Below are 27,357 nucleotides of genomic sequence, written 5' to 3' on the forward strand. Positions count from 1 at the left end.
AAAAGTCGCTTCCGGTCAGAACCCTGAAAACCAGCGACCTGGGGCATTGGTTTCCGCCTTCACAAACGTGGGATTTTCCCAAATATACATCTTCATTTCATCCTTTTTAAAACTCAAGATTGTAAGTGAACAGGGAAAATGCCTGAAAAAAAACAGCTTTTTCTTGACAGCATGTGTTCAGCTATTTCACACAAATACACAAGGACAAGAGGACTTGGCTGCTTTCACTGTAGATTGTTATTCATATTACAGATACATTCAGGTCATAAAACAAGAATATTAACTCATCGTGGTCATCTTTGCACCATAGCACACAACTGACCAGTTCTACATTGTACAATACACCCATCTTCCTAGCACTGAATCAGTAACTTATATACCGGTACCCCCCCACCACCACCACCCCCCCACCACCACCACCTTTACCCTACCAGAAAAAATGTACATCACAAATTGGACCCCTTCACTGACTCAACAGGGAGCAGAAATGGCCTATGACATCAGACTCAGGCATCATGGGAGCCAAAGTTCTGGTCTGCTCAGTACGCATGTCCTCTCGTCCAGTTATACTGGAGGACTAGCTAGGAGGTTCTTTGATCAAATGCCTTCACAGCAGGGCTCCCCTTAAAGCTGAGACTGGGAATGGGTTTGAGGGAGAAGAGGAGCAGTGGGTTGAGAAACAGAGTTGGGTGTGGACTCACTGTGTGGTAGAGGGTGCCAAGGGGATGGTCATGGAGGGAAGGGGAATATCATGAATAAAGGGAATGGAAAGAGTTGGGTGCAAACCTGGTCCTTTCCAAAAATCTACATAAACCAAGTGAGTAAGAAGAACAAAAACCAAATTCATCCAAAATTCAATATATATCATGATAAAAATAAACAATGAGCAATAACATGAAAGGGAAAATAACATGATTTTTCTGGGACTATATTAGACTAAATGGGCTTGGTCAATCCTCTGAGCTGGAGGAAGAGTCTGAGTCCTTCTGAGCCATGATGACGTCATCCAAAAGGGCCTCCCTGTCAGAACTCTCGTATTCGCCTTGTGACAAGCTGTCGCCGCCTTCCATCTTAACTTCAAAAGCTTGAGTCAGGAAAGGGGAATTCTCCAAGTCTTCGTCCTCCATCATGTAGGCCCCGTCTGAGACCAGGGTCTCTTCTACACCTCCGCCCAGGACTGGGTCCTCCAGCGGGGCAGGCTGAGGGGCATGGTGGTGGTGGTGGTGGCGGCGGACTCTCTTGGGGATGACAGAGCGTGCAGAGAGGAGCCGGTGGAAGAGGCTGTCTGGCAGAAAGCCCTGGAAGGACAAAATGGAGTGAACCAGGATCAGTTTTTGGAAATATTTTACAATGTGAAGCAGAACTGATTCATCGTGATATGTATCATTATCAGGATTTGAAATGACCTATAATCAGGATAGGAGATTTTGGCCATATCGCCCAGCCCTAACGTGTGCTGTAAATAAGTTAAGGGTACTCACAGAGCTCTGGACCATCTCAGCCCATTCTGGTGCCACTGCACAGTCAGGGTTCTCCTCCAGAAACACCCTCAGATCCTGCAGCATAGGTCCATACGTAGCCCCAACCTGAATAAAAGGGAAAGAAAATCCACCCTTAAGCAATCAACATCCACAAATAAATATTTGACCGAGGATCCCATTGCACCCATGTAATTCATTCTTTGCAATTTCTCACCTTCTTTCCTGTCCTCATATCAATGATCTTAACCTTCTCACTGCCCAACAGTGCTGCGGTCTTCTCAGTCCTCTTCTTCCTCCTCCTCCTCTTCTTCTGGTTCACAAGGAGCTGAGGGGGGGTGGGGGGGGGCACTGTGAAAATCTCAAATGATACTGTATTTCTCACAAAGTGCAGTACTTCTGGCCAGAGCCTCAATTGAGACATAGGCAGAGACAGACATGGACATACTCTTCCAGGTAAATCTACCTCCAACATGTCTCCCTCCACCTCATAGTCTGGGTTCTCTTTCAGCCAGTTGGGCAGGTCTCTGCGGCGAGGGGCTCGCTCCCCACTCAGCACTGTGCCCGTCATGGCATCGACCACCGGGACCGCTCCGTCTGGATCTGACAACTAGGTGGAAGATTATGAATGTGGCATGATAAATGCAAACATTACATGAATGTTTGAGTACGTAGATTTCAGAGTTTGTTTCTTTGTCTGCACATCTATGTATTATGAGCAGTCTTAACTTCTGACTATGAGAATGTGCACTAGTATTGTATATATGTGTACTTCTTGGTCCCTACGCTTCCTGCGTCCGCTCCCCTCTCCCCCTGACCCATTGGACATCAAGGCATGCTTAGAGAAGGTCAGCTTCAGCCCCTCCTCCTAAGAGAGTAGGAAGTAAAAAAAAAAAGGGGGATGGAGAAAGAGACAATTTAGTCATTCCATCTGTATGTACCTCAGTCAAATAAGCTTTATCCCAATATACTTCAATGGCCTAAAAAGCTGAATCAGGTGTTAATACTGGGCTAGAACAAAATACTGACCACTCTGTGGGTCCCCCAGCACCAGAATTGATTAAACTTTTCTGTGTTCCTCTCAGCTCACCTTCAGGAGTTTGACGGTGAACTCAGATTCCTGTCCGTCTGTAAGGTGGCAGTCTCAACCTGCCACCTTAATTATTCTAACCTGCTGCGTAAATTCTCCTTACCTGCATACGAAAAAGTCGCTTCCGGTCAGAACCCTGAAAACCAGCGACCTGGGGCATTGGTTTCCGCCTTCACAAACGTGGGATTTTCCCAAATATACATCTTCATTTCATCCTTTTTAAAACTCAAGATTGTAAGTGAACAGGGAAAATGCCTGAAAAAAAACAGCTTTTTCTTGACAGCATGTGTTCAGCTATTTCACACAAATACACAAGGACAAGAGGACTTGGCTGCTTTCACTGTAGATTGTTATTCATATTACAGATACATTCAGGTCATAAAACAAGAATATTAACTCATCGTGGTCATCTTTGCACCATAGCACACAACTGACCAGTTCTACATTGTACAATACACCCATCTTCCTAGCACTGAATCAGTAACTTATATACCGGTACCCCCCCACCACCACCACCCCCCCACCACCACCACCTTTACCCTACCAGAAAAAATGTACATCACAAATTGGACCCCTTCACTGACTCAACAGGGAGCAGAAATGGCCTATGACATCAGACTCAGGCATCATGGGAGCCAAAGTTCTGGTCTGCTCAGTACGCATGTCCTCTCGTCCAGTTATACTGGAGGACTAGCTAGGAGGTTCTTTGATCAAATGCCTTCACAGCAGGGCTCCCCTTAAAGCTGAGACTGGGAATGGGTTTGAGGGAGAAGAGGAGCAGTGGGTTGAGAAACAGAGTTGGGTGTGGACTCACTGTGTGGTAGAGGGTGCCAAGGGGATGGTCATGGAGGGAAGGGGAATATCATGAATAAAGGGAATGGAAAGAGTTGGGTGCAAACCTGGTCCTTTCCAAAAATCTACATAAACCAAGTGAGTAAGAAGAACAAAAACCAAATTCATCCAAAATTCAATATATATCATGATAAAAATAAACAATGAGCAATAACATGAAAGGGAAAATAACATGATTTTTCTGGGACTATATTAGACTAAATGGGCTTGGTCAATCCTCTGAGCTGGAGGAAGAGTCTGAGTCCTTCTGAGCCATGATGACGTCATCCAAAAGGGCCTCCCTGTCAGAACTCTCGTATTCGCCTTGTGACAAGCTGTCGCCGCCTTCCATCTTAACTTCAAAAGCTTGAGTCAGGAAAGGGGAATTCTCCAAGTCTTCGTCCTCCATCATGTAGGCCCCGTCTGAGACCAGGGTCTCTTCTACACCTCCGCCCAGGACTGGGTCCTCCAGCGGGGCAGGCTGAGGGGCATGGTGGTGGTGGTGGTGGCGGCGGACTCTCTTGGGGATGACAGAGCGTGCAGAGAGGAGCCGGTGGAAGAGGCTGTCTGGCAGAAAGCCCTGGAAGGACAAAATGGAGTGAACCAGGATCAGTTTTTGGAAATATTTTACAATGTGAAGCAGAACTGATTCATCGTGATATGTATCATTATCAGGATTTGAAATGACCTATAATCAGGATAGGAGATTTTGGCCATATCGCCCAGCCCTAACGTGTGCTGTAAATAAGTTAAGGGTACTCACAGAGCTCTGGACCATCTCAGCCCATTCTGGTGCCACTGCACAGTCAGGGTTCTCCTCCAGAAACACCCTCAGATCCTGCAGCATAGGTCCATACGTAGCCCCAACCTGAATAAAAGGGAAAGAAAATCCACCCTTAAGCAATCAACATCCACAAATAAATATTTGACCGAGGATCCCATTGCACCCATGTAATTCATTCTTTGCAATTTCTCACCTTCTTTCCTGTCCTCATATCAATGATCTTAACCTTCTCACTGCCCAACAGTGCTGCGGTCTTCTCAGTCCTCTTCTTCCTCCTCCTCCTCTTCTTCTGGTTCACAAGGAGCTGAGGGGGGGTGGGGGGGGGCACTGTGAAAATCTCAAATGATACTGTATTTCTCACAAAGTGCAGTACTTCTGGCCAGAGCCTCAATTGAGACATAGGCAGAGACAGACATGGACATACTCTTCCAGGTAAATCTACCTCCAACATGTCTCCCTCCACCTCATAGTCTGGGTTCTCTTTCAGCCAGTTGGGCAGGTCTCTGCGGCGAGGGGCTCGCTCCCCACTCAGCACTGTGCCCGTCATGGCATCGACCACCGGGACCGCTCCGTCTGGATCTGACAACTAGGTGGAAGATTATGAATGTGGCATGATAAATGCAAACATTACATGAATGTTTGAGTACGTAGATTTCAGAGTTTGTTTCTTTGTCTGCACATCTATGTATTATGAGCAGTCTTAACTTCTGACTATGAGAATGTGCACTAGTATTGTATATATGTGTACTTCTTGGTCCCTACGCTTCCTGCGTCCGCTCCCCTCTCCCCCTGACCCATTGGACATCAAGGCATGCTTAGAGAAGGTCAGCTTCAGCCCCTCCTCCTAAGAGAGTAGGAAGTAAAAAAAAAAAAGGGGGATGGAGAAAGAGACAATTTAGTCATTCCATCTGTATGTACCTCAGTCAAATAAGCTTTATCCCAATATACTTCAATGGCCTAAAAAGCTGAATCAGGTGTTAATACTGGGCTAGAACAAAATACTGACCACTCTGTGGGTCCCCCAGCACCAGAATTGATTAAACTTTTCTGTGTTCCTCTCAGCTCACCTTCAGGAGTTTGACGGTGAACTCAGATTCCTGTCCGTCTGCTCCTTCTCCACCGGGCGTGCTGTTACCTTTCCGCATGAGCCGTGCAAAGCTGAGCTCATCCCCTGCCCCTAGGTCATCAGAGCCTGGGTTGAGCTGGGCATCAGAGGCATAGCGCCGCCCTGTTGGCCACTGCCCAGACAGCACCAGGGTACAGAGGCTGTCCAGCCGGTTTATCAACACACGGTCCTGAGGGAGAAACCAGCCAATCACTCCACCAAAACAACAATCCCTTCTACTGTACAGTTCATATTCAACTTCCTGTTAATACTGTATTTGAAGTACTAATGTGCAAGCAACCAGAACATCATCCACATATCTGGATCCATCCATACTCTATAGTTGCGGACTGTATATGTCCCCAACCTACATACCTTGGGCCAATCAACCCTGAATGGGTCGGTAAGGGACTCTGGTGGCGCACCATCTTGAGATGGAGTCATTGAGAGCAAGCTGTTCTCCCCATCTTCCTCCATCTTCAAAGCAGCTGAAAACAGAATTTAAAAAACCCCATCAATGTGTGTTGTCTTATCTCAATCCTCACACTTCGATATCACTCAGTCCCCACTCACCTCTTTCCCTCTCTGTTTCACTGTCGCCACTGTCGTCAGAGCTGCCTGATCGCTGGGAGGAGGTAGACGAGCCAGAATCAGAGTCAGAATCGGAAATCCCTCCTACACTTCTTTCTCCTTTATTTCCTCCACTTCTCGGCCCTCTCCCCCTGCTCTTCTTCCATCCCAAGCTGGTCCGGGCTCGGCCCTTCCCATCAGGAGGGGAGAGGTGTGTGATCTGGGTATCTGAGTGGCCGAGAGCCTCAGAGGCTCCAAGGATGCGGGACTCCTTGTCCAGACCCTCCTCTTCTTTGACGACTGAGCCCTCCTCTGCCTGTGGTTGGAGGAGGGGAGTGGCGGGGGCGGGCTGGTTCTGCTGGTTCTCGAGGTAGTCGTGGCGGGCCTGGCTGAATGAGAACTGCGGGTCAAGGAAGACCGAGAGCTCAGTGCGGCTGACGCCGTGGAGGGCGGAACCCAGCATGAGCTCCCGGTCATGGGCTGGAGTGCTCCACCAGGCAGGCAGCTCAGAGCTGGGCGGGGCCAGCAGGAGGAGCTCCTCCAGGGAAGGGTGAGGCAGGACGTGCTCACGGAGACGGCGCAGCAGGCTGATGCGGTACAGGGTGCGAGAGGCTCGCTCCTCAGTGATTGGGGCCAGAGACTGGCCCAGCTCTGAAGGGTCTGGGGACAGAGAAAGGGGTTAGAGACCTGTCTCTCTTCAGATCTACCAAAATATTAAACACCATACACTGAACAAAAATATAAAAACGTAACATGCAATAATTTCTAAGATGTTACTGAGTTACAGTTCATACAAGGAAATGAGCCAATTGAAATCAATTCAATAGGCCTTAATCTATGGATTTCACATGACTCGGAATACTAATATGCATCTGTTGGTGTTGGTCACAGAAAAAAAAGTGCATGGATCAGAAAACCAGTCAGTATCTGGTGTGACCACCATTTGCTTCATGCAGCGCGACATCTCCTTCACACAGAGTTGAGCAGGCTGTTGATTGTAGCCTGTGGAATGCTGTCCCACTTAGGGATGTGGCGATCATGACATTTTGTCAGCCGGTGATTGTCAAGCAAATAACTGCCATTTTCACGGTAATTGACCGTTAATTAACAAACACATTTAGCATCTCCTGACTTCCACACACAGCCTACAAACCACTGATGCAGACCTTTGGAACATCTACATTTAAAAAAGTCAAATAGATTCATGTAATATAGTCTCTACACCTTCACAATAAATCCATTATTTTAGACAGGTCTAAAGAAACATGATATGAAGAAAATGTAGTCTATTTCAGAAGAACAGAATACTCAGTTGTTCTAATGTTATGCTCCGATCTGGCTATGCCATATGGCTGTAGGCTACACTCGTTCATTTAGCAGAAAATATTTGCATAGAATTCTGTGGCATTATTTTATAATATGAAGAATACAATTGAACATAGCATAATAAAATACAATTATATTTTCTCCAAACGATTTTTGCAATATGCAGCGATTGCGTGTTGAACGGTTAACAAAGCAACAGGTCCTCCTATATGCTTAATTTAGAGTTATTTATGCAACTTTAGTTGTGATACAAACGTTGGGCTATATGTTTAGATTTCTATTACATTCAAAGGCTGCATGAAGCAACTAACAATGATTTGAAAAAAGTCACATGAAAAAGGCATGAGCTCTGCTTTGGTTTTTCCTCGTGCTGCACACACTTCAGCCTCTAATTCACAATTTGACAAGCAATTGATAATGCCTTGAATTTCCCGGCAGCATCAACCTTTGTGTGGACGTAATGCCTTTTGCAGCATGCAACATGCCTTTTGCAGCCAGTGGCCGTTGTGTCCTTGGGATGAATATAACTTAGAATTCCTTTCTCCTGGCTGCATGCGCCGAAGCACCTCTCACTCACATGGCTCTCTCAAATAGCTAAATTCTCATTAGACAATGCCCGTCACGTGATAGGGTATTTCTCAAATGCTACAAGTGAAGACAGACACATCAGGGATGCAACTGCGTGCGTCCTTATTCAATTCCGAGGTGCATATTAAAGATATTGGAAGAACGGTCCACATTTACTTTGTCAGGCAACAAGATGAGTAGGCCAAAAGAACAGCAAAAGCACTAGCCTATGTCAATCTAATATTCACCATAGTACCAAGAGCAACCAGGATGCCTGATTGCTCTTTAAAAGTGCTTTCCATCTTTCCCCTCCATCCCATTCAAAAGATGTAGAACTAAGAACAGATATAGCCCTTGGTTCATCCCAGACTTGACTGCCCTTGACCAGCACAAAAACATCCTATGGCGTTCTGAATTAGCGTCGAATAGCCCCCGCGATATGCACCTTTTCAGGGAAGTCAGGAACCAATACACTCAGTCAGTTAGAAAAGCTAAGGCTAGCTTTTTCTAACAGAAATGTGCATCCTGTAGCACTGATTCCAAAAAGTTTTAGGACATTAAAGTCCATGGAGAATAAGAGTACCTCCTCCCAGCTGCCCACTGCACTGAGGGTAGAAAACATTCTCACCACTGATAAAACTACAATAATTGATCATTTCAATAACCATTTTTCTACAGCTGGCCATGCTTTCCACCTGGCTACCCCTACCAACATCTCAGCACCCCCTGCATCAACTTGCAATCTGGTTTCTGAGCTGGTCATGGGTGCACCTCAGCCACGCTCAAAGTCCTAAACGATATCATAACCGCCATCATCGACCTGGCCAAAGCTTTCGACTGTCAATCACCGTATTCTTATCGGCAGACTCAACAGCCTTGATTTCTCTAATGACTGCCTTGCCTGGTTGACTAACTACTTCTTAGATACAGTTCAGTGTGTCAAATAGGAGGGCCTGTTGTCCGGACCTCTGTCTCTATGGGGGTGCCACAGGGTTCAATTTTCGGGCCGACTCTTTTTTCTGTATATATCAATGATGTCGCTCTTGCTGCTGGTGATTCTCTAATCCACCTCTACACAGACGACACCATTCTGTATACATCTGGCCTTTCTTTGGACACTGTGCTAACAAACCTCCAAATGAGCTTCAATGCCATACAACACTCCTTCCGAGGCCTCCAACTGCTTTTAAATGCAATAAACACTAAGTGCATGCTCTTCAACCGATTGCTGCCCGCACCCTCCTGCCCGACTAGCATCACTACGCTGGACGGTTCTGACTTAGAATATGTGGACAACTACAAATACCTAGGTGTCTGGTTAGACTGTAAACTCTCCTTCCAGACACATTAAGCATCTCCAATCCAAAATTAAATCTAGAAATCGGCTTCCTATTTCGCTGCCAACATGCCCTCCTAAAACTGACTATCCTACCGATCCTTGACTTCGGCGATGTCATTTACAAAATAGCCTCCAACACTCTACTCAGCAAATTGGATGTAGTCCATCACAGTGCCATCCATTTTGTCACCAAAGCCCCATATACTACCCACCACTGCGACCTATACGCTCTCTTTGGCTGGCCCTCACTACATATTAGTCGCCAAACCCACTGGCTCCAGGTCATCTATAGGTCTCTGCTAGGTAAAGCCCTGCCTTCTCAGCTCACTGGTTACCATAGCAACACCCACCCGTAGCACACGCGCCAGCAGGTATATTTCACTGGTCACCCCCAAAGCCAACACTTCCTTTGGCCACCTTTCCTTCCAGTTCTCTGCTGCCATTGACTGGAACAAAATTGCAAAAACCACTGAAGCTGGAGTCTTAGATCTCCCTCTCTAACTTTAATCATCAGCTGTCAGAGCAGCTTACTGTACCTGTACACAACCCATCTGTAAATAGCACACCCAACTACCTCATCCCCATTTTGTTACTTATCCTCTTGCTCTTTTGCACCCCAGTATCTCTATTCTCTACTTGCACATCATCATCTGCACATCTGTCATTCCAGTGTTAATGCTAAATTGTACCTCCCTACTCTTCTACATTTGCACACACACTGTACAGTCATGGCCAAAAGTCTTGAGAATGAAAATTAATGTGTCAATGTCTGTTGCCTCAGTTTGTATGATGGCAATTTGCATATACTCCAGAAGGTTATGAAGAGTGATCAGATGAATTGCAATTAATTGCAAAGTCCCTCTTTGTCATGCAAATTAACTGAATCACAAAAATACATTTCCACTGCATTTCAGCACTGCCACAAAAGGACTAGCTGACATGTCAGTGATTCTCTCATTAACACAGGTGTGAGTGTTGACGAGGACAAGGCCGGAGATCACTCTGTCATGCTGATAGAGTTTGAATAACAGACTGGAAGCTTCAAAAGGACGGTGGTGCTTGGAATCATTGTTCCATGGTTACCTGCAAGGAAACACGTGCTGTCATAATTGCTTTGCACAATAAGGACTTCACAGGCAAGGATATTGCTGCCAGTAAGATTGCACCTAAATCAACCATTAATCGGATCATCAAGAACCTAAAGGAGAGCAGTTCAAATGTTGTGAAGGCGGCTTCAGAGCACCCAAGAAAGTCCAGCAAGCGCCAGAACCGTCTCCTAAAGTTGATTCAGCTGCGGGATCGGGGCACCACCAGTACAGAGCTTGCTCAGGAATGGCAGCAGGCAGGTGTGAGTGCATCTGCACGCACAGTGAGGCGAAGACTTTTGGAGGATGGCCTGGTGTCAAGAAGGGCAGCAAAGAAGCCACTTCTCTCCAGGAAAAACATCAGGGACAGACTGATATTCTGCAAAAGGTACAGGGATTGGACTGCTGAGGACTGGGCTAAAGTCATTTTCTCTGATGAATCCCCTTTCCGATTGTTTGGGGCATCCGGAAAAAAAACTTGTCTGGAGAAGACAAGGTGAGCGCTGCCATCAGTCCTGTGTCATGCCAACAGTAAAGCATCCTGAGACCATTCATGTGTGGGGTTGCTTCTCAGCCAAGGGAGTGGGCTCACTCACAATTTTACCTAAGAACACAGCCATGAATAAAGAATGGTACCAACACATCCTCCGAGAGTAACTTCTCCCAACCATCCGGGAACAGTTGTGACTAACAATGCATTTTCCAGCATGATGGAGCACCTTGACATGGCAAAAGTGATAGCTAAGTGGCTCGGGGAACAAAACATCAATATTTTGGGTCCATGGCCAGGAAACTCCCCAGACCTTAATCCCATTGAGAACTTGTGGTCAATCCTCAAGAGGCAGGTGGACAAACAAAAACCCACAAATTCTGACAAACTCCCAAGCATTGATTATGCAAGAATGGGCTGCCATCAGTCAGGATGTGTAATTGACAGCATGCCAGGGCAGATTAGAGGCCTTAAAAAAGAAGGGTCAACACTGCAAATATTGACTCTTTGCATCAACTTCATGTAATTGTCAATAAAAGCCTTTGACACGTATGAAATGCTTGTAATTATACTTCAGTATTCTATAGTAACATCTGACAAAATATCTAAAGACACTGAAGCCACAAACTTTGTGGAAATTAATTTGTGTCATTCTCAAAACTTTTGGCCACGACTGTACATAGAATAATCTATTGTGTTATTGACTGTACTTTTGTTTGTGTAACTCTGTTGTTTTTTTGTCACACTGCTTTTTTACCTTGGCCAGGTCGCAGTTGTAAATGAGAATCTCAACTGGCCTACCTGGTTAAATAAAAGGTCAAATAAAATAAATAAATAGTACAATAGTTGACCTACTCTATCCTGTGCGAGAAATATATATTTCAAACGTAGTCGGACAGTTATGGGATGCAATAGAGCGTAAATTAACTTCTTGGATATAGGGGGCGCTCTTTTAATTTATGGATAAAAAAACGTGCCCGTTTTAAGCGCAATATTTTGTCACGAAAAGCTGCTCAACTATGCATATAATTGGCAGCTTTGGAAAGAAAACACTCTAAGGTTTCCAAAACTGCAAAGATATTATCTGTGAGTGCCACAGAACTCATGCTACAGGCGAAACCAAGATGAAACCTCAAACAGGAAATCAGCAGAATTTCTGAGGCTCTGTTTTCCATTGTCTCCTTATATGGCTGTGAATGTGCCATGAACGAGCTTAAGCTTTGTGCCGTTTGTCCAAGGTGTCTGCAGCATTGTGACGTATTTGTAGGCATATCATTGGAAGATTGGCCATAAGAGACTACATTTACCACGGGTCCGCCCGGTGTCCTTTGTGTAAATTGGTGCGTAATCTTCAGCCGCAGGCATTTTCTCCTGGGATACAGAGGGGAAAGCACACTATAATGACATTTGATGTAGTTCTGACCTTCTCCGGAGGCGGGCCGCAGGTTGCACGCCCTCCGGCACATAGCCATGAAGCAGCGGAAGTAGCGGCTCAGACTCTCGTCAGTCTTCTTTTCTAGACGGGCAAATGTCCGGAAGCGAGCCCATTCCAGTTCAGCCTCTTCCCCCTCTGGGGTATCTGCCTCTTTCTTTATTCGCTCCACACCGAATGTGGACACCACACGGTAGAAGTCACACTCCTCTCTACGGGTCCACCTAGCAAGGAGACAAAAGACTAATGTTTAAGGTGGTAAAACACTAAAAACTCACTCAATCTTATACCAGAATGTACGGTTAGGGACAGTTCGAAATTACATGACCCCCCCTTTGTACTGTAAAAAAAATGGATTTAACATTGACACTATATTTATAATTATATGTAACACATTTTCCACCAACAGGTTGTGCCAATGCACCACACTCAACCAATAGCCTTGTGGTTAGAGCGTCGGACTAGTAATCGCAAGTTCGAATCCAAATACAAAATCTGTCGTTCTGCCCCTGAACAAGGCAGTTAACCCACTGTTCCTAGGCCATCATTGAAAATAAGAATTTGTTCTTAACGGATTTAGTTAAATAAAAAAATAAAAATGTAGTAAACGGCAGGACAAGGAAGTGAAACCGGGTCCCTGGCGTAAAAGCCCAACACCCTACATCGTGCCAATAGAGTTAACCCACTTCGTAGGAAACTGTATCATGGCTCATATAGCGAGGATTGTGATGGTTGATCGCACCATTGAAAGCATGTCCCAGCCACAGTACAGTGTTTCTGTACTGCACATGGCAGAGTATACCAAACAAATGTGCACCCGATTGATATAAATCATCATGATTTATCATGGTTTGATCCGTATCATTCTGCTACTTTGCAGTCAACATTTAAATTGGGAAGGTTTTTGGGGAAAATCATTGAAAATGACTATAAGCACGCATTGCTGATTTTATAGAGCCGATAAACTATAGCTATCTTACCTTTAGACATTTTTACTTCAGGCTGACTACAAGCATCTATTGAGTTGCAATGTCCCATAAATATAATATCCAAATCAACTTTAAGAATCTACAAAATCAGTATATTACATTTGTATAACCTTAACAAGATCAATAGGAGACCTTTGAGCTGCATGTCACATCTGTTCTTTCATGCACAATGGCTCTCCACTGCCCATCAGCTTGTCCTCTATGTTCTTGTGGATTTATTGAAAATTGGTTTTATGTTTGATATGATTGCTAGTTAACCTATTGCAGATTTGGACAAACAATCCACCTACCACTATTGTCACATTGGACAGAGGGCAGAATAGAGTTGACTGTATAGTAAACATGCTGAGAAGTGTAGTACATAAGGGAAGTATTGATAGGGGAGGAGCATGCAAGCAGGTAACATTCGGCTATAAAACCTTCCGCTATTCTGGACCCCCAATCCCAGTAAATTTCAAACTGTCCCTTACACCATACAGAGACATTAAACAAACATATCAACAACTGTACCTCAGTTTCAGGACACATATGCTTGCAGAGTTAATAGTTGAGGGTAGTAGTTGGTACCTCTGTTGGCGTTCCTGGCGTGCAATCTCCTTCAGTTTACTGGCCTGCTCACACCTCCTGCGCCTACGGTCGCCCTTCTCTGCTGCCTCCACCTTCAGCTGCTCTCTCCTGTAGCTGCGCTGGTATGCCGTGATTAGACGACGGAGCCGCGCGGTAAGTGATGAGCTTGTCGGCCACTCACAGGCTCCGGACTGGCCAGAGGGCGGCCCCTTGGTTTTAACAGGCAATGCCTTGTCCTCGACACAGATATCATCATCCATGTTCAAGGAGTCAGCCTGGGGGAGAGAGATCATCATTAAATGTCAACAATATTCTACAACCAAAATCATATCAATGAGAATAATAAGCACTGATTCACACCTCCTCGTATAGGTCTTTGGTGTGCCTTAACGCAGGCTTGAACTCCGGGTCTTCAGAATACTTGTCATCGTCTCCTCTGGGGGAATTGTTTTTTCAAGTTAATGGTGGTGAGGCCAGCTCTAAATAATTCTGTAATATATAGTTAGCGGGTTGTTTGGTGAGGTTAGCCAGTGTAGCTCACCCGTCTCCCAGTTCTGCGTCTGCAGAGTGCTGCTCAGCATCAATGGCCTGGTCGTCAGGGCGACCAGCTCTCTCCAGGAAACAGAGACAGTCGTCGGCACGCATAGTAGTGTACATCTCATACCCTGGAGCAACACACTGTGGAGTTACTATAAAACACACTCACTAAACACCACGTTCCTAAACAAACTCCTAAATACTTTTTCACATTCACACACACCATGTTTGAAAACTCCGACGAGGAGGGAGCGGTCTGCCTCTGTATCCCACCAACCTGATGGCACCTCAAGCTGCTCCATCTCAGGCATCCAGATGTCAATATCCCTACGAGGACACAAACAGATGGATTCAGTATACGCCTGAGAGTGTGTGTGCGTGTGTAGATGTATGTGTGTGGGCATGTGTATAGCAGATAACAAGGATTTTTAATAGGTTGAGACCTGGCATCAGCTCCTCTCAGCACAGAATCAGCATGTTCTCCAATAACTTCCTGTCTCAGGTAGTACAGCATACGTACTCTCAGCAACACCCTGACGACGAGGAAAGGGTTAATGCTCTGACACTGAGCACAAACACTTCAGTACTCTCTATAGAGGTTGAGGGTGAATACACACTGACTTGTTGCACTGGTGCTTGAGATGTTTGCGGTAGCTGTCGTCCAGAAGCAGGGAGTCGGGGTTGTACTTGCGGATCCACTCCACCTTCTGAACATCAAAGGAGCTCTGAGCCTTCACTCTCTTCCCCTTCCTGCCCCGAGGAACAGGGATGGACAAACCTAGACATAGAAACACATTGAAACATATACGCAGGACCCTGGAAGGCAACGCTAAAGTGAGAGAAAATGCATTAACAAAGTTATCCAAAACAGCAAGAAATATTTAGACAATGGGTTCGGTCCATACCAGAGTGGTTGAGTAGTGGGTGGGGTTCGGTCCATACCAGAGTGGTTGAGGAGTGTGTGGGGTTCGGTCCGTACCAGAGTGGTTGAGGAGTGTGTGGGGTTCAGTCCGTACCAGAGTGGTTGAGGAGTGTGTGGGGTTCAGTCCGTACCAGAGTGGTTGAGGAGTGTGTGGGGTTCAGTCCGTACCAGAGTGGTTGAGGAGTGTGTGGGGTTCAGTACGTACCAGAGTGGTTGAGGAGTGTGTGGGGTTCCCGGCCGTTCTCTGGCGGGGTGATGAGCTCCCAGATGAAGCTCTTAATGTTCTCGTCTCCACGGTAATGCAGCAGGCAGAAGACCAGGATGACCCTGCAGATAGTCTCCACGTCTCGCTCCCCGAGGCGCCGCTTACAGCGCGCATGAGACAGGATGTCCCTCCAGCGCCCCCACCTGGACAAACAGGTCGCAGAGTGAGAAAGGAGGATCAACACAATAGCATGGAGCTTACTTTATTAGAAACTCCGGTAACAACTTCACTATCATATGTATTATAACTACACCTGTCCAGAAAAAAAACTAAACTCCAGGCCCTAGCCAAATACACCTACCCGTAAACAAGCAGATGTTTCTCCACACGGAAGCAGTCGGTGCGGCCGTAGCCGTTTCCGGTGTGGCGCTCGGAGCGCCTAGAGGACCGGGACTGCCGGGAATTGGCGGGCGGGTACTCGTCGTCGCTATCGGGGTCAGATATCTCCCCACCCTCGCCCCTCAGGGTGGCAAACTGACGGGTCTGCTTCCTCACCCTGGGCGTGTCAATCACCAGTGTGTTCTACAGGGATGGTGTGAGAAAACATAAGGAAAATGAGCTTTTCTCACAAAAAACAAGCACAGAGTAAACATACACACGCTTGAGACGTCAGTATTACCTTCCTATTCATGGAATCAAAGTCTATGTCTGCCCTCTTGGCCCACTTCTGCCAGAACTCGGGGTCGTCCAGGGCAATGTCGGTCCTGTTCTCAGTAGCCACAAAGCTGGCCTTGGAGAAGGTGGAGCCCTTGCCCTCACTCTCAATGGTGATGGTGGTGGCTCTCCTTTGGAGGATCTGGTCAATGTCCTCCTCACAGAACTTGGAGCCCTCGTCCTCCTCGTCCATAATGGCAGCGTATGCCCCCTTCCTCAGGAGGTCCTCGATCTCCTTCTTGGAGAACTGCTGGATTTGCTACGAAACGGGTGGAACAGGACGGACATTAACCAGTTAGCATCTAAACAAACAGCAGACAAAAAAAAACCTCCATATTAAGTAAACAACTTACTCCGTTGACATTGCTCTCCTTGTTACCGCTCATGCTCTGCAGTACAGCCCGGTCCAAACCCAGTTTGAGGCTGGCCTTGTCTAGCATCTCCCTCTCATAAGAGTTCCTGGTGATCAGACGGTACACCTTCACCGCCTTGGACTGGCCGATACGGTGACACCGCGCCTGAGCCTGTTGGGAGAAGGCAGGATTAGTACATCAATAGAATGCCATTTGTACAGTGTGGTAAGGGTACTAGGACGAAACATTGGAAGGAACCAGACACAAAAGCGGGAGATCAGACATTACCTGCAGGTCGTTTTGAGGGTTCCAGTCGGAGTCAAAGATGACGCAGGTGTCAGCAGCAGTTAGGTTGATGCCCAGACCTCCAGCCCGTGTACACAACAGGAAGACGAAACGGTCCGAGTCTGGTTTGCTGAAGCGGTCAATGGCTGCCTGACGCAGGTTCCCTCTCACTCTGCCATCAATACGCTCGTACAGGTATCTGGGCAGAACGTTAATAAAGACAACTTCTTACTCATCTAGATTACTCTTCACATCCAGTCTGTCTACTTTTAAAATGACCCACCTCCTAGTCTACTACCACAGACTGATAATGTAGTAAAACAAAACTTACTAGCAAAATCTATTGTTTTCAACATGCCCATACCCGTTGATGAGGCAGGCAGTCGATCTAGACCGTCATGAATCTCATTTTATTTGTCACCTAAGCCGAATACAACCTTATCATGAAATGCTTACTGAACAGTCTGACTTGGGTAACCGGAGTCTTTGACATTTTTTGGGGCCTTCCTCTGACACGGCTAGTATATAGGTCCTGGATGGCAGGAAGCTTGGCCCCAGTGATGTGTTGGGCTGTACGCATACCTCTTGTTGATGAGGTAGTCCTCCAGGATGTCCAGGCAGCGCACCATCTGGGAGAAGATGAGCACCTTGTGTCCCCCGGCCTTCAAGCGAGGCAGCAGTTTGTCGAGCAGGACCAGCTTGCCTGCGGATCTCACCAGCGCCTGCAGGTGAAAGTCTGGGGCCACGGGGTTGTAAACACCCCTCAGCTCAGCCACAATCTTCTCCTCTGCCCCTGGACAGAACAGACAGAAGGGGGGTTACTATCCCATTGTATACCATTGCATCCTGGGAGAGGTATGAAGACAGTGGCGTATACAGATGAACAGTTGGAGTGATGTTAGGTCAACAGATGCTGTGGTAAGCATCAAGTGACTGCAGGCTAGCTGCATTAAGAGTCGCTGTTGGGGTTATTGTTTTTGGAGGAGGAAGGGTATTGAAGTGTTGTTGTGGTGTAAGGTACCAGTAATAAGGTAGGGGTGGTTGCAGCACTTGCGTAGCTCCATCATGGTGTTGAGCAGATTGGGCACGTTGCTGTTGCTGGTGGCTCCCATGCTGAGGAAACTGAAGTTCCTCTCTAGGATGGCTCGGTAGTATTTCTTCTGCACATCTGTCAGCTCCACCTGTGTAAATAAGGTTGTATTAGCTTGATGGTTATGGTCCATTAAGAAAAACATTCTGCTACGCATATACAAGGCCACCTTGGTTATATGGTGCAATATTATTAATTTTGAGTGTCAAATCTTACCTCAATGATGGTCTCCTGTTTTGGCGCCAAGTTCTTCTCCACGTCCTCTTTGAGTCTGCGCAGCATCATAGGCTTCAGAATGGCCTGGAGCTTCTGGACCTGCTCCTCTGTTTTTAGGTCTCCAAAGTCACGAAGGAATTCAGACTCTGATGAAAACTGAGCTGGCTCCAGGAAGTGCAGCAGACTGAAGAGTTCCTCCACTGTGTTCTGGAGGGGGGTACCAGTTAGAAGCACCTTATGCTCCTGAGAACCAGGGAGGACAGGGGAGTGGAATCGAGAGTGGAGGAGGAAGACAAGGAGATGAACAGAAAGAAAAAGAGGTAGAGGGGGTGTTTTTATGCCTCTTTTTAAACAAGACCAAAATGTTGTCACATCACAATACATTTGTCACCCTGTCCCTTAGACTATCTATCCCCTGATTACTCACCAAGTCCAGCATCTTGAGACTGTCCAGCAGCTTGCAGTTGCGGTTCTTGAGGCGGTGAGCCTCGTCAATGATCACACAGCGCCAGGAGATCTCCCTCAGCTCAGGGCAGTCGGACAGAATCATCTCAAACGTGGTGATCAAGGCATCAAACTTATACGCCCCTGGGATCAGATGATCCTGTAATACAACACTCTAGTTAGAGGAACTAAATGTCGATGTACCAAGAATCAAATTATCTGAACACGAGAGAATCATTGTCTTCCGACAGTTCCTACTGCACAACAACACTAGCACTGCAACCACTGTAATCCATTCTTCTGTTCTAAGGTTACACAAACAGAATGCGACACACACACCTTGTCATCCTTGCAGTACATCTCGTACTGCTGGATCATCTGCCTGCTGGCCAGGCTGCCGTGGTAGACGATGGCGTTCATGTCAGTCCAGGTGGCAAACTCCCTCTCCCAGTTGGTGATGGTAGAGAGAGGAGCGATGACCAGGAAGGGGCCCTGGACCCCGGCACCAAACACCTCGGACAGCAGAGAGATGGACTGGATGGTCTTCCCTAGACCCATCTCATCTGCCAGGATACAGTTCTGTCTGTAGGGCGAGAGGATGTGTTAATATGGATAGAATGGGATGTGAAATGCATTCAATAAAAGAAACATTAGTACCTGTTGTACCAGTTGAAGAGCAGCCAGTTGACTCCTTCTAGCTGGTATTCTCGGAGTACGTTCCCACTCTTATACTCTCTGAATTCCTCCAGCTTCTTCCATGCAGCTGCTTGGGGTCGGGGCTAATGAGAGGAGTGAATGGTTTAGACTGTGGAATGATGACATATTGGATTAAAGCAGTGGCACTACTCACATGGAACGTTGTGAACACACACGACCAGTGAATACCCACACGCACCGTTCTCTTGAGTTGAGGTTGGCGGTCTTGGATCTTCCTGAACTCCTCCACCTTGCCCTCGTCCACATCCTCTCTTAGCTCCCAGGTAGCATCTTCATAGGGCAGAGAGCACCACTTCACCAGGTAATACACCACCGGCTGGAAGATACAATACACACTTAGACAAATAATCCTAACCCAGAATTTTCACAATGAGATCAATTCATGGTTTTAATTCATGGTTTACAAGAACAGATTAAGACTTGTCCTTTAGAGATCAGAATTCAGTCATTGACTTCTCTCACCTCTCCATTGTCCACACTGTTGGACTCATCCAGGATCCGGTCCACCTCCACATAATCTGGGTTGAAGGGCTCCTCTTCCTAAGGACAGGAGCACAGAGAGGATGACACACACAGCAAATCCCTAAAGTTACACCTCTATACACATACCCACCTACTTCACAATCGGAGGGTTACCAAAATGTTTCTGTGAAAGAAGCCATATTATTCCCTTACCTCCTGTAAAAGGTGTCTCATCTGTGCATGTTTGGCCTTGAATCTCTTGAGCTTCTGATGGATCCTCTTGTCTCTCTCCAGCTGCTCCAGAGTGGCCCACTCACAGTGCATGTAGGAGCTGAGAGAGAGAACAGGGGGGGGGGGTCAAAGGTCAGCCATGGATGTAAAGGAAGACACTCCCCATGCACTGTTGATCTTGGATGCTCCACAAACAATTTCATGGATCTCAAACCGACATTTTAGTCAATAGACATCCTCAGGAAAGTGTGAGACTTACTAGTTCTTATATTTGACAAAAAATTCCTCAGCATTGATGTAATGTCCTGGAGACACCTTTAAAATATGAAGAGAGGAACAAACATGATACATAATGATTTGCAACTTCTTAAATTAGCAAAATCCCCAAATACTAACAATCAACAGAAAAAAAGCACAGTAAGCACACTCACCTCCTTTTTAGTTAACCTCATGGACAAAACTTTGTCAACAATTGCTGCATCTTCCTCGTTGGGGTTTTCCTGTGATACATATACATGTGTTATACAGCTGTCATGTACTTGTGATAAGATAACCAACACTCACTCAACAGAACAGCTCAAACCTGATCAAAATCTCCCACTCACCACAAAGAACTGCATGCTAGAAAGGCTGTCCCCGTCCAACTGCAGCTCCTGTTTGAGCTGCTCTCCCATCAGCTGCCCCGTTGCTCCTCCGGTAATGGACGCCACCGCCGCCGTCGTGGTGGTTACGTCCACGTCCTCCTCCGGTTCGTCCTCGTCGTCAGTGATTTTGATGTCCAGATCCTCAGTGTATTTCTTCCTCTTCACCTGACGGTTAGAACGTCTCTTCTGGTGGAAGAGGGAGTTGACATGGAAAAAAGTCAGACATCGGTCAGGAAGTGTTGACAAACATCCAGTGCAGTACTGTACGTATTATGGGAGGAGGGGGTTGTGTGTAAGTGTGTGTCAGTAAGAGGGACGTGACTCACCGCAAGCATGTCCTCATCCAGGGCCTTAGAGGGAGAGGCGGGGCTCAACTCCCCATCAGAATGGTCTGAGGAGGCATTCCTCTTCCTCTTCTTACCCCCCACTAGAGTGATTGTACTGGGGCGAGAGACAGAGGAGGATGAGAACGAGAATTAGTTGGAGAAATAGATACAACACCCCCCCAAAAAAGACAGAATGAGAACATCACAACTTACTTGATCTTTGCCTTGCTTTTGCTCTTGCTGCAGCCGGTTCCAGCCGCCCCTCCAGGTGTCCCACCAGCAGCCCCACCTGCTGCCTTGGCTTTGCCCTTCTTTTCTGCACCAGCCCCGCCCTTCCCTGCTGCCGCCGCTGGGCTCTTCTTCTTACTCCCTCCTCCCTTCTTCTTGGCTCCAGGTGTGCCAGTGGTCGTTGCAGCTGCCCCTTGGTCAGCAGCCTTTTGTCCGGCAGGCAGTTCATCCTGGTTGAGGACTCGTGGAATGTTCCTCTCTCCCCGGGCCTTGGCCCTGGCAATGGCCTCAGCCACAATACGGTTGGCCTTCTCCTGCTTGCACAGGGTCTCCAAACGACGTACAGGCTCCTGGGCCTTGGCTAGCCGTATCCCTGGTGACGACATAGTGGTGGTGGTGGAAGGGGTGGAGCCAGCAGCTGAGGTGTTGATGACCTTCACTACGGAGACAGCTCTGCCTGCTGTCGAGGTGGCATTTGTCTGTGGAGATATATATATATAGATAGATACCTCTTAAGTTGATAACCTGAACGTGTAAGGTTTGACAAGTGAGATTTGAAACTCGATACATCTATCATGTAGACGTGTGTGTATATACAGTACCAGTCAAAAATTTGGATACACCTACTCATTCAAGGATTTTTCTCTATTTGTACAATTTTCTACATTGTAGAATAATATTGAAGACATCAAAACTATGAAATAACACATGGAATCATATAGTAACCAAAAAAGTGTTACACAAATCAAAATATATTTTATATTTGAGATTCTTCACCCTTTGCCTTGATGACAGCTTTGCACACACTTGGCATTCTCTCAACCAGCTTCACCTAGAATGCATTTAAATTAACAGGTGTGCCTTGTTAAAAGTTAATCTGTGGAATTTCTTTCCTTTGCGTTTGAGCCAATCAGTTGTTGTGACAAGGTAGGGGTGGTAAACAGAAGATAGCCCTATTTGGTAAAAAAAACAGGTCCATATTATGTCAAGAACAGCTAAAATAAGCCAAGAGTAACAACACTCCATCATTACTTTAAGACACAAAGGTCAGTCAATCGGTTTCTTCAAGTACAGTAGCAAAACCCATCAAGCGCTATGATGAAACTGGCTCTCATGAGGACTGCAACAGGAAAAGAAGACCCAGAGTTACCTCTGCTGCAGAGGATACATTCATTAGAGTTACCAGTCTCAGAAACTGAAGCCCAAATAAATGATAAACAGAGTTCAAGTAACAGACACATCTCAACATCAACTGTTCAGAGGATACTGTGTGAATCAGGCCTTCATGGTCAAATTGCTGAAGAAACCACTACTAAAAGAACACCAATAAGAGACACGCTTGAGCCAAGAAACACAAGCAATGGACATTAAACAGGTGGAAAAGTCCAAATTTGAGATTTCTGCTTCCAACCGCTGTGTCTTTGTGAAACGCAGAGTAGGTGAACGGATGATCTCTGCATGTGTAGTTCCCACCGAGGTGGTGGCGTGATGGTGCTTTGCTGGTGACACTATCAGTGATTTATTTAGAATTCAAGCCACAATTAACCAGAATGGCTACCACAGCATTCTGCAGCGATACTCTACCACATTTGTTTTTCAACAGGACAATGACCCAACACACACCTCCAGGCTGTGTAAAGGCTATTTGACCAAGAAGGAGAGTGATGAGTGCTGCATCAGATGACCTGGATTCCACAATCACCCAACCTCCACCCAATTGAGATGGTTTGGGATGAGTTGGACCACAGAGTGAAGGGAAAGCAACCAACGACTGCTCAATATATGTGGGAACTCCTTCAAGACTGTTGGAAAAGCATTCCAAGTGAAGCTGGTTGAGAGAATGCCAAGAGTGAGCAAAGCTGTCAAGGCAAAGGGTGGCTACTTTGAAGATTCTCAAATTTAAAATATATTTTGATTTGTGTAACACTTTTTTGGTTACTACATGATTCCATGTGTTATTTCATAGTTTTGATGTCTTCAATATTATTCTACAATGAAAATAGTAAAAGATAGTTAAAAAAATAAAGAAAAACCTTTGAATGAGCAGGTGTGTCCAAACTTTTGACTGGTATGTATGTATGTATGCATGTATGCATGCATACCTGTGGTTGCAGCAGCAGTTTGAGGGGCACAGCTAGTCTCTGTCCACCTTGACCCTGGGAGATCTGAACAACCTGTGGGCTACTACCTTGCCCTCCGGACACCAGCTGAAACTGCAGGACAGAGACCGTTCTAGTTACAGATCAAAGTCTTCATAGAACAGGTCAGTATTTCTGATTAGTTAACTGAGAGTGGAGAATTTCCTAATGACTCATTCAAGCCACTCCTCCTCCTCCTTACCTTGGGTCCCCCCTGTTGGTTGGGTTGCTGCTGCACTTGCAGCTGGATGGTGAGCACTTTAGGCTGTGTCCCCGTCTGCCCTGCCCTTGCCTGGGTGAGAGCAGCCAGCTGACCCCCCTGGAGGACCAGCTTCCCTGGGAGATTACCCAACACCAGCCTCTGCTGCTGGCCCTGCTGCAGCTGACCCGACCCACCGACTGTCACAGCACCCCCCTGGGCCGCACCACCCTGAGGCTGCTGCAGCACCAGGGTGATCCTCTTGGCTTCACCCTGAGAGGAGAGAGAAATTATCAATTAGAAGATGCTAATTTAGTTAGAAATGTGCAATCTTGAGACCTGAGGTGAAGAGCCCTGGTTAATGGAGGTTACTGACTACTGAAAACATAGTATTTGACAATCCTGATGGTTAGGCCAAGTTGAGCTCAGAGGGCAATCTTACCTGTTGTGGTACTGTAGTGAGGGTGACCCCTTGTGGTCGGACTGTAGTGGTCCCTGTAGCAGCAGCGGTGACCTGTGTCTGCATGGCAGACTGCAGCTGCACCTGTGTCTGGGGCTGTAGCTGGATTTGTGTTGCCTGTCCTTGGGTCTGGAGCTGCACTTGAGCCTGGGCTTGGGTAAGCTGGGCTTGCGGTATCTGCACCTGGACAGTCTGGCTTTGGGACTGGCCCTGAGGAATGGAGATCAACTGTACCTGCTTCAGGGGTCCGTTGGGCGACTGAACCAGCCTCTGTACCCCAGTTCCCACCTTCACCTGTCCCTGCCCAGGAGACGCTTGGTTCAGGACCGTTCCTCCAGACAGTATCTGCATGCCGGGCCTGAGTTGGGTTCCAGACATTACCCTGGCAAAGGTGACCTTCCCCGCTTGGGAGCCTGTCCCAGCAACAGTCTGCAGCAGTTGTGCTTGCCCCCCAGGTCCTTTCAGGATGACGATCTTGGCACCTCCCTGGCCTCCGGCCTGCTGGGTGATGGCAGCTAGCTGCTGAGGAGTAAGCTGCTGTGCGATCTGTGTAAGCTGCTGTGTGGTGAATTGTTGTGTGGTGATGTGTTGCGTGGTGCCAGTAGAGCTATTGACAGTCAGAGGTGAGCTCAGCAGGACTGTGGCAGCCCCACTGGTGTTACTGGCTACAGAGAGTGTTGTCTGAGGTACTGTTGTAGCTATTGAAACAGTCTGAGGGAGAGCAACTGGGACTGGGGCCGGCTGCTGCACAGGTACTGGGTCTGGGATGGTTGGAGCTGCCACTGGTATGCTGAGCGCTGGGGTGGAGAGGTCTGGGGTTGGTTCAGAGGGGGGGTCCACCTGCCCCAGAGCCAGTTTCAGAGCCTCCTCCACAGGGTCTGTGAAGGCATCGTCTGGCAGGGCATCCAGGTTAAACAGTGGCGTGTCATCAAAGAGGTCCATGATGGGGTCTGCCATTTTTCCCAGTCCACAGAAGATATAGAGAACAAAACAGCCTTGCACTCAGTCAGAAAGATAGGGAAACCGTAGATCTGACCAGTATGTATGTCCTAAAAAAAACTATTGGAAAAACAAAAATATCATAAATATCCTTCTGTGATTAGATAACCAAAACACATTTCTATCAAAACGTAGTGATTGCACTTACTAAAATGGATTCTGAGGTTTCAGTCCTGTGCAGACAATTTACGTGGGCTTTGTCTGTGTATCCTCTAATGACATATTTGGGTAGTGTAGATGGGGGGGGGGACCTACATTTAAGCTAGATACCAGAGAAAGAGGTTCGGGGAAGAGGAGAATCGCACTATTTTTTCCAACTCTTCCTCACCCCTTTCCTCTTCAGTGCCTACTTCTCTCTGTGTGCAATGATCCCCATCTGAGAGATCATTCGCTGATGTCTCTTTCCTAAAGAAGACAGAGAGAAGATAAGGGGTTAGCTTAACAATGGAAAATCACTATTCCAATATACTTACTGAAAGTAGCATGCAAAGTGTGCCATGACTCTCGCTGCTCTTTGTGGGATGAAATTGTCTGAGTTGTCATGTGGTATCTAGTTAGCTAGTAACGTAAGCTAGTTCGTAATGTAGTTAGTAAGCTAACTAGCGTATCAGGGGCCCTGTTGCTGACGTATTTTCATGATTTTGGTGAAAATAGTGTAACATAAAAGCTTTGTTTCAATAATACGAAAACAATCGATGCATGCAGCTTCAAGTATGGGTTCTGAAAAGCTATCTATATCGTCATTCCCGTATTGTTTACCGTTTCCCGGAATCATAAGTTGATCCATCGATGCTAGCTAGCTATAACAACAACAAACACTAACTAGTAGTTTGTTTTTCCTTCAATCAAACATGCCTTCATTGTGATCATAGACTATTTTACGAGCAGTGTTTGTATGGAAAGTAATAGTTTAAATGGCAAGTGGGCGAAAAACATCCGTCTAGGATAACATGGATTCTTTCCGACCGTGTTGCTCTCCGCAAACCCGCTTCAGTACAGATATAACGTTAGCATTAAATTGCTATTTGCATTGGATGAGGCTGTTTTGGGATAGATCTATTTTAAATGGTACGGTACTATATAATAGGTCAGTCAATAGGTAGCAGCATCTCCATAATTTACTGCATAACGTTACCATCCACTATTTCAATCTCATCAACAAACCGGACCAAACCAAAGGCAACGTGCCACAATAACCATAGTCTGTCTACGATCAGACACGGGTAAGGCCGCAATACTATTTGGGTTGGACTGCGTCTGTTCATCAGAAAAAATATCCCCTAATAACCATACTATCCACTGCCCCGACTCTCAGTTAAAATTTAGGGGTGCTAAATGTACCTTTCCATCGACACACATGGCTTTCTCCGTCTCACAACACTGTACGATTACAGGAAACGGCCAGCAAAGAGCAGGAACTAACGTTCTTGCCAGCGAAAACGTTGAACGTGTGCCCATCGAATCCCATCCGCTTAACTATCATTGGTCTGAATTTACACAAACCGGCAGGATTCTAACATACCATTGGCTTAATACGGCTGTCCATCATATAATGAACGCAATACTGGGCGGGAGACAGTAATAGACGTAGTTAGGTTGAGAAAACAATAAATGCGGCCTAGTTGGGACAATTTGGCTCAGAGGTCCAACACGTTGGATTTTGCTGTCAAACATCCAAACAAACGCGTAACCACCAGTTTACTGAAAGTTTAACTTGAATAAGAAGTAAAGATATGTCCTATTACCTGCATAATGTATATAATAATGGGGAATGTTTTGCTAACCATCCAGGCAATAATACAATTTGACCTCTTATATTTTCAGTCTCTTCAAAAGGTGACCATGTTGACTCAATTATATAACTATTCACTCAAAATTTTAGCTGTGCCCAGACCGGAGATGCAATGCTTATTTTAAAATGTTCTTAATTATATTATTTCTGTACACTAAATCAAAACTGAAATGAACCTTGAGGCTTATGTGGTGATGGTCTCTAGAAGGTGCATCCATCAAATACATTATTATTAGCACTGGATTCACTAACAAAATCACTGGCCGCAGAGGAATGTATGACACCTCACCTCAATTCTTTCAAATGCCCAGTTGTCCATTAACTGCCACCTGATGAGATGCCCTCATCTCACCTTTGCCCCATTATGCTCCAAGTAGATGATTTTCTGTATGGTGCTCTCTATTTAAGTTGAAACTGGGTATTGTCTTGTGTTTTTATTTTCCTGGTACACACAAACTGAACTGGTACATTATAGTAAAAGTGGCCTGCTAAATGAAAGATAGCTTGCCAACAGTTACTGTATTTTTACAGCCCTAGTATCCAGTAACGGATTTTCGGTGTTCCTACATGGCTTTGGAGACCTCCAAACAGAGGAACAGGTTCACACTCACAGTACACACACACACTCAACATTGCCACCTAGAGGTGATAGTGTGTGTAAAATGTGAGTGTGAACCTGTTCCTCTGTTTGGAGGTCTCTAAAGCCATGTAGGAGCACAAAAAATCAGATACTGGATACTGG

General features: G+C 46.3%; 1 protein-coding gene across 3 annotated transcripts; it reads right to left on the reverse strand.

The window, feature by feature from the left end:
- Positions 1-219: 219 nt before the first annotated feature.
- Positions 220-26,294, reverse strand: LOC109874498 (chromodomain-helicase-DNA-binding protein 8). 3 transcript variants are annotated; one of them, XM_031810905.1, is made up of 40 exons: positions 26,165-26,294; positions 24,972-25,228; positions 23,807-24,883; positions 23,368-23,637; positions 23,130-23,240; positions 21,013-21,506; positions 20,800-20,914; positions 20,435-20,659; positions 20,261-20,329; positions 20,089-20,144; positions 19,812-19,929; positions 19,599-19,676; positions 19,315-19,452; positions 19,077-19,198; positions 18,759-19,002; positions 18,403-18,579; positions 17,976-18,218; positions 17,691-17,850; positions 17,252-17,462; positions 16,673-16,868; positions 16,385-16,555; positions 15,997-16,290; positions 15,679-15,899; positions 15,318-15,520; positions 14,812-14,968; positions 14,634-14,723; positions 14,414-14,517; positions 14,195-14,318; positions 14,014-14,089; positions 13,654-13,928; positions 12,089-12,321; positions 5,862-6,518; positions 5,664-5,776; positions 5,251-5,478; positions 4,932-5,027; positions 4,626-4,769; positions 4,377-4,487; positions 4,163-4,267; positions 3,767-3,979; positions 220-1,106 (listed from the first exon to the last, which is right to left on the reverse strand). In XM_031810905.1, exons 3-40 carry the CDS (start codon positions 24,779-24,781, stop codon positions 951-953), a joined length of 7,773 nt encoding a protein of 2,590 aa, XP_031666765.1. In that variant the 5' UTR covers positions 24,782-24,883; positions 24,972-25,228; positions 26,165-26,294; the 3' UTR covers positions 220-950. The 3 variants fall into 3 exon arrangements, with proteins under 3 accessions (XP_031666765.1, XP_031666763.1, XP_031666764.1); XM_031810903.1 differs by lacking the exon at positions 220-1,106 and having other exon boundaries at positions 2,901-3,979; positions 4,608-4,769; XM_031810904.1 differs by lacking the exons at positions 220-1,106; positions 26,165-26,294 and adding an exon at positions 25,583-25,770 and having other exon boundaries at positions 2,901-3,979; positions 4,608-4,769.
- Between the last annotated feature and the right edge of the window lie 1,063 nt (positions 26,295-27,357).

Source organism: Oncorhynchus kisutch, linkage group LG30 (genome assembly GCF_002021735.2).
Source record: "Oncorhynchus kisutch isolate 150728-3 linkage group LG30, Okis_V2, whole genome shotgun sequence".
Classification (NCBI taxonomy): Eukaryota; Metazoa; Chordata; class Actinopteri; order Salmoniformes; family Salmonidae; genus Oncorhynchus; species Oncorhynchus kisutch.